Raw genomic sequence first — 7,780 nt, 5'->3', positions numbered from 1 at the left:
GGCCTTTCAAACTATTCCAGGTCAGACAGCATGTTACCACCAGCTAGGTTTTTACCTAAAATGAAGTTTACTTCTTCTACAGGCAATGACTGACAAACTGCAACATTAACAAGGCTAGCAATTAACTTTGAACATAACTGAACTGGATGTAAAGGCGGAGCATGAACCTAAAGTTGACAGAGCGAAAGCTGCGAGTTCGTGACAAACCCATTTCTGATGAGTTGTTTTGGTTTTGTTGTGCCTTTTAACGTGTGTTGAAAGACACAGACTGAATAAACATGAGCCCAGAGATCAGACACCCTCACATAGCTGGTTCTACAACAGTATTTAACATTCCTGCATTCTTCTTCATGCATCAGCTCCTTCTGTCAACCTCTACCAGAAGTTCCATTTTATCATTACTGGCAGATATTATCTGTTTTGAGACCTATGAAATATACCATGTCTGAAGGAATATTATTAAACTTTGTTTTCATGAAATATAATACTCTAGAATTATAATACTCTCTTGGTTACAGCCACCTCTCCTGTTATAAACAGATATCCTAAACTGGTTATTCCAGTTCTTTGTAGCACATCATGTGTTGGAAAATGTGAAAAGAAAATTCCCGCAGAACGTCTTTCAGATTCACTGTACCAGGGATATCAGACGGTATTGGTGTCGGACAATGTCAGTCCCTTTTTTGTATTTGCAACATGGGTCCTTATTTCTGTCTCTACATGTTAGGAGTAACTCTGATTTCTGGGAGGTTGGTAGTCTGTGATGGTACATCGTCACTCTGTGGAGCTTATTTACCTGGGGATATTGTCATCGGGATTCTGAGCTCAGTCCACTCTAAGTTCACAACGTTTTATGCCTCAAATCGGCCATACACACCATGCGCAGAGTGAGTATGCTTAAGGGTTTATTAAAGTGTTATTTTATCAATATTTATTAATGTACTAGAACTTATACACCCACTTCTGTTGATAAATCAACACATTTTAATTGCTTACTCCTCTTCCTGTCTTTTTCAGCTTTAATCTAATATCTTTTGTACAATCTTTGGCGATAATCCACACCATTGAAACGATCAATAACTCAAGCTTTCTTCCTGGAATTCGGCTCGGATATCTGATGTGTGATCCATGTGCGTGTGCGTCCAAAGCCTTGCATTGTGTGGAGCATATGCTTGCGGTTAATGGGTCACTTCCCGTTCTCTCTGACTACTCAAACTTCAGTTCACCCGTGAAGGCATTTTTGGGAGAAAGATACTCTGAATTATCCATTCCTGTTGCTAAACTGCTCAGTCTCTACATGATTCCTCAGGTAATAATGAGGAGTACCGTGGTGTGGGGTTAAGTCTAAGAATAGCTAAGTGTATACAAAAGCAATATTCTCCTGTATGAAAGGTCATGTTATTACTTAAATAATTATTCTGCCTTAACTTTGTAAATTTGAAGGTCGAATCAGGTGATATATAATTTTATCATGTTGTCTGATACCTTTAATAACACTAACCATTATTGTTTTCCTGAACATTCATGACTTTATGACTTCATTCATGCTAGACAAACCTAGTCATAGTCTGTTTATTTGTTATAATCTTATTATTTAGCAACTAACAGCACAGGCCTACTAGCTTTATCTTATGAATTGTTTATGTCCAAACTCACATAAACATATACATATAAAATAGAGTTTTTCTTCATAGTTTGGCTTCCTAGTCTGGCTATTTTTACTCAAACAGTAGAATAAATCGATTTAAAAACATGTATTTTGTAGAACACAGTCTAATGAGTGCACTCAATGAGTCTGTTTTTTTTTTTTGTTTAATTTGTCCATATTTGTGTCTTCACATTTGACAGATCAGTTGTACTTCTTCGGCACCCATACTAAGTGATAAGCTGCGTTACCCATCATTCTTTCGTGTTATTCCAAGTGATATATATCAGACACAGGCACTGGCAAAGCTCATGAGGCACTTTTCCTGGGACTGGGTTGGAGTGGTGACCCTAGACGATGACTACGGCAATGCAGCACTTGCGAACTTTCTACTGGCTGCAGACAAAGTAAAAGTGTGTGTGGAGTTCCAGGAAGTGTTACCAACCATTGATACATCTGAGCAGAGCATTAAGAAGGTGGCCGATCGCATTCGATCCTCTAGTGCCAAGGTTGTGCTGCTCATTTTAAGAATAAAAGTGGTGGAGATGCTCTTTAAAGAGATGATTAAGACGAACACTAGTCGTACCTGGATAGCCAGTGATGCCTGGTCTACGGCAGGCTCCTTAATGAAGATGAAGGACATAAACAAAGTAGGAAACATCTTAGGTTTTACATTTGCCACTGGTGAGATTCCAGGCTTTAAAGACTATCTCCAGAACCTGAAGCCAAGTTCAGGAGCATGGAATGACTTCATCAGGGAGTACAAGCAAATGAGATTCAATTGCATTGCTGGTCAAAATTCTGAGAACACGTATCCATCTGAATGCAACCCCCAGGAGATGAACGATGACTTCCTGCTCAGTGCTGTGGATCTCACAGCTACATATAATCAGAGAGTTGCAGTCTACGCCATAGCTCATGCCATCAAGGAAATTCTGGAATGTAACAACTCTGTCTGTCCTGGAGATGCCAGTTTTCCACTAGAGAAGGTAAAATCAAGCTTGGGGATGAGCTGTCACAGTGAAATACTGAGTGCTGTGGTGAATAAATTAATTGTTTTCCTACAACAGCACATTCACAAGTGTGTATATCCAACTTATAACAACAATTTTCTACAGTAAGCATTTTGTAATGTCCAGGAAAAAATTTATTCCTGGTCTCAGCTATACACTCTCATTTATACGTTATACGTTATAGCAGCTATACAGTCATTTCCATCCTCTCTTGTTTTCTATTTGTTGACATTAATAACACACAAAAGAGTTTCACAGAGTGTAAACTCCTCTGTCCTGAAGATGTCAGAAAAAGTTACAGCCTTACCGCTGACTATTACAAAGTGCTGATACTAGAGACTCCTTCATAAATGTTAAATAAACATTGCCTCACAGTAACTGTCCACATTAATATAAACATTTTATTTGCAGTGGCACTAATGTCAGAGTTGCTGGTATAGAAAATTAACCATTGCCAAGCAGAATCCAGAATTCAACAGTTCTGTAGACTTTAGGAATTATGTATGATGTTTTTTTTTAATTCTGCTCCTTCAGCTAGTGGCCATTCTTCATGAGACGAACTTCACCCTGGACAACCAGACATATTCTTTTAATAATGATGGTGATTTTGACAGCGGCTATGATCTCATAATGTGGAAAAATGCCAGTGATGTACGAATACCCAATGTGGTGGGAAAATTCCACATACTCAAGAACGATGTGGAAGTCTATGAGCACAATATCCCATGGTCCAACAACACGGTGAGGTCAAATTGTTTGTTATCTGTTTAACTGTGATGTGAAAAAATGGAATTTAAACTTTAAATTAATACTTTATATAACGTCCATATAGTATACACTTCAGACTTTCAGAATTCAACACTGATCTGCCTGAGAACACAGGCCACACTGTGAAGCATGGTGGTGGTAGCATGTTGTTGTGGGGATGCTTTTGATCTTCTGGATGTAAATGGAAAAAAGCTAAAGGACATTACAGACCATTTGGTGTAAATTATTTAACTAATAATCACCAATTGGATCCATTTTTTTCCCCCAAGTTGTAACAAAGAAATATGTTGAACAGTATAATACAGTATAATATAGTATAATAGTCCTAGTATAATTATGAATAAATATGCAAGTCACTGTAAACACAGAGCACTGTGAATATTTTAAGCGAAGAAACCCTCTCTTTTAACATCTAGGTGCCTTTGTCTAGGTGTTCAGAGACTTGTCCCCCTGGCACAGAGAAGAGTGTGTCAAATATTTCCTGTTGCTATACCTGTACTAATTGTATTGAAGGATACTTTTCTAACACGACAGGTGAGTTGTATAATTCTGATCCTGAATCCCACATGCTCTGTACTAAATCAAATCGGAGACTGAACTATAGGAATTGCAGTCACAAATACTAACTAATACTGTACTTGTTTTCAGTAAAAGGCATTAATGAGTTTTATCACATTCCACTGTTTTCTGTCCACAGATCAAGAGACGTGTCATAAATGTCCAAACGGTTTTTCTTCTCTCCCGGGTTCATCAGAATGTCAGGAGTGGAAGGTCTGGTATTTGAAGTGGTCTGACCCATATTCCATCGTGGTGATGATTGGAACAGGAATCGGCATATTGCTACTGATATTCTCATTTGTCTTTTTCATTTTACACAGAGACAATCCCATCATCAAAGACACTTTAATATATTCTTGTATTATGAATTGTGGGCTTATTGCGAGTTTTGGAGGTGTCATCATTTTTTTAGGCAGACCATGCATTCATCACTGCATGGCACAACAGGCCATGTACGGTCTCGGATTCACGCTGTGTGTGTCCTGCATTCTCACGAAGGCTTTTCGCACCTTTATAGCCTGTGTGGCCTACGATCCACACACACAGCACAAGTTGCAAAAGATTGATAAGCCATTTGTCATCATAGGCCTCCTCACTGCTATACAGGGTCTCATTTGCATCTTCTGGTTTGCATTTGATCAGCCGGGCGTTGAGGAGACAGAATCAAAAACTCAGCAACTTACCATGAACCATCTGTGTACCCAAGGTGCATCCATGGTCAGTTTTGGAGTGATGCATGTATACATCGCAGTTCTAGCTGTGGTGTGTTTCCTGTTGGCCTTCAAAGGCAGAGATCATGAGACCGAGCCTATCGTCTTCAGCATGCTCATCCATCTGTTTGCTTGGCTTTGCTTTATTCCAGTCTTTATCACGCAGCATGAACTGCGGCCCATTATCCAGATCTCAGCCATCATGGTCTCCAATTATGGAGTTATCTTCTGCCACTTCACCCCAAAATGGTTTAAGATTATCTCAGAAAAACTGGAACACAAAAATGCATTAAAGGTCACAGGCAGCCAGTCAACAGAAACTGTTTCAAATTCAGATATAAGTTCTGTTTACTTGGGAAGCTCAGTGGATTCCTTACCATTGCCAAGCCCAATGCCTCCAACCATACCAGGCACTAAAGGGGTTGAAATATCTGGCTGGGATAATGGACTAAACATAGTTGACTCAGATGACTCAATAACAATACCAAGGACAACGTCACCAGAACAGCTCATTGTTGGAGATGATGAAATGTTAGATGTGTATAATGTACTGAATACAGAAAGCTCAGAGGACACAATACCAAGCACAAGATCAACACGATCAAGTACTAGAGACAGTGACATGTCCTGTTGGGATAACGGACTAAACATAGGTGACTCAGATGACTCAATAGCAATACCGAGGACAACGTCACCAGAACTGTTCACTATTGCAGATGATGCAAACAGCTCAGAAGATACTGCAAATACAACAATAACAAATACAGCAAAATTCATTAATGCAGACTCTGAAATGCCAATCTGGTATCACAGACAGAATATTGTTTCCATTAGACGTCGGCGAACAAGGAGTTTCTAACTCACTACAACGAATGATGGACTTGTTCAACAAATCAGTTATGCATATGCAAAAGGGCAGTGAGACAAAAATAATCTAATCCTGCATTTTATCAAAGGCATTTTCTACTTTAAACTGAAAATCCACCATTAATAATTTGCATATTAATGGTTTCCTATTGGGTTGCAATTAAACCCTAATGGGTTGCAATTAATACGGGTTCCTACATCACCCACAATGCTGTTTGACTACCTGCTGAAAGTGGTGCGGTGGGATTTACACCCTCTACCTACAGAAAGAGACATAACAATGCTTTCATCCTTTCAGGTTGATTTATACTTATGCAGGCATGTCAGGGTCTTCTGTGTGGACACTCGTATAGTGTGAAGCCTTCATACGTACATATAACGCGTCCATTAGTGATGCATGAACCACACCAGATTTCCTAAAAAAAAAAAAAATATTTAAATGTAAAAGTGAAAGCAAAAAAAGAACAAAAACAAATGCCTTAACTTTTTTGAAATGTTCAGGGGGAAAAGAAACCTTGTTCATCACTTATAAACCAAGTCAATACTGACTGAAAGCCGTTCTAAAGTGTTTTCACTTTGCCTACATTGTGTCATTCTATTGAGTCAGTCTAAACAGAAAAAAGCTGCTTCTTCTTAAGTTAAGTTAAGTGGTGCTAGTTAAGTGGTGTGCAACCAGGTTATTCTTTTATTTTCCCCTATAAATTTACTATTTTATTTTCACTTGAACTTTGTCAGCAGTTGATAAATCACATTCCAGAAATTAGGTCAAAACATAAAGGAATAAGAGATAACTGCTCTATAATTTATGCCAAAGAGATGATCATACAAAATACTATTTAACATATTGTGATGTATAAAGGTTGTGTAAATGTATAAAGGTTTCTTTTATTGTCTCTATTTTTCTATAATAAAGTTAAAACATTTAGAAAAGCAGATTTTTAACAATCCTATTTATCTTATTTTCCTTGACCACAGTGATATTTATATTTTTGATAGCAGGTGCATTGAAGCTCTTTTGTATTATATCTTTTTTGGAATATGGCGAGAGGTTAATCTGCTTCTCAGGTCATATAGTATGTTAAAAAAAAGTAGTGCATGTATAAGGTTGACACATCAGATATCATGTGTATTAAAGCCATTTAAATTGTTTAATAAGGTACATTACTCTTTTATGATACATTTGGTATTATGAGGATTTAATGTTAGACCAAGTTTATCACATACGCAAATGATAAATGTTAATAAAATGAGTGAAGTTTTGCAGATATACTATTTATGGTTTTATAACCTTAACATGATGATACAGCACTTGTTAAACTGTCATTTTACAGCATTATATTAGTACAGTAAGGTGCTGAAGTGCAGCCAAGATGGTGGTAAAACCCAGGCAGCATTTCATCGTTTATTCACGGGTGTCACGATAACCAGAGGAGAGATGGGTTCAAATGCAGCGAGTCAAATTTATTAGTAGGAACAGCCAGGCAGACCAATCCAATCCAAACTCAAGGTCAAACAGACGAGGGTCAGGTGAAGCACAATCAGCACAATCAGAGCAAAGACAAAGTCGAAGAACCAAGAAACTAGCAAAAGTCAAAACTGGGATTACAAACACAGGAAAACAAATTTTGGTAAATGTCAAGGGCGAATACACAAACTGAACGTTTACTTTGCAAATGTTAGTGAGTGAAAGTCTCTCTTATATATATATATAGTGAGTGTGTGTGTGTGTGATATGGACAGTCGTCCAGTGAACGTGTCAATAGAGGTGGGTCTGGGACGGCGATGAGTCAACATCATGGATCGGGTTGAATCATTGTTGAAAATTGTTGTTGCCGAACGTTGATCTCATGACGTTGCTCCAACATCTTACTTTTCAACATGTGTGAATTAAGGTCTCGCGTCAGCGTTGAATTAACATTGAATTAAAGGTTGATTTTACAAAGAGAATCAATGGTGAAATTGCAAATTTGTTTCAAAGTCTTACTTTTCAACATGGAATAAACTATAGATTGAATTTCATTTTCACTCCACACTATACACACTCGTGTATTCAATTATATTATAACCTAGTTTACAATTGGATCAACATATGACAGTACTGACTGAATCAGTGATTCTTACTGTACATTGAATAAAATGTATGCAGCTTGCTGTGCGTAACATGCAATGCTACTATCCACATATATACTATACACACAAAAATAAACACCTCTAAATAA

At 37.8% G+C, this 7,780-nt stretch overlaps 1 protein-coding gene across 2 annotated transcripts; it reads left to right on the top strand.

Annotated features, from left to right (window-relative positions):
• The first annotated feature begins 547 nt into the window (after positions 1 to 547).
• LOC108257671 (G-protein coupled receptor family C group 6 member A) lies at positions 548 to 7,229 on the top strand. Of its 2 annotated transcripts, none has more exons than XM_047150862.2 (6): positions 548 to 887; positions 1,018 to 1,309; positions 1,849 to 2,634; positions 3,193 to 3,399; positions 3,857 to 3,960; positions 4,124 to 4,260. In XM_047150862.2, exons 1-5 carry the CDS (start codon positions 697 to 699, stop codon positions 3,926 to 3,928), a joined length of 1,548 nt encoding a protein of 515 aa, XP_047006818.1. In that variant the 5' UTR covers positions 548 to 696; the 3' UTR covers positions 3,929 to 3,960; positions 4,124 to 4,260. The 2 variants fall into 2 exon arrangements, with proteins under 2 accessions (XP_047006818.1, XP_047006817.2); XM_047150861.2 differs by having other exon boundaries at positions 557 to 887; positions 3,843 to 3,960; positions 4,124 to 7,229.
• The last annotated feature ends 551 nt before the right edge of the window (positions 7,230 to 7,780 follow it).

This window comes from Ictalurus punctatus, chromosome 25, assembly GCF_001660625.3.
Source record: "Ictalurus punctatus breed USDA103 chromosome 25, Coco_2.0, whole genome shotgun sequence".
Taxonomy (NCBI): Eukaryota; Metazoa; Chordata; class Actinopteri; order Siluriformes; family Ictaluridae; genus Ictalurus; species Ictalurus punctatus.
This window is presented reverse-complemented; position numbering and strand designations above follow the sequence as displayed.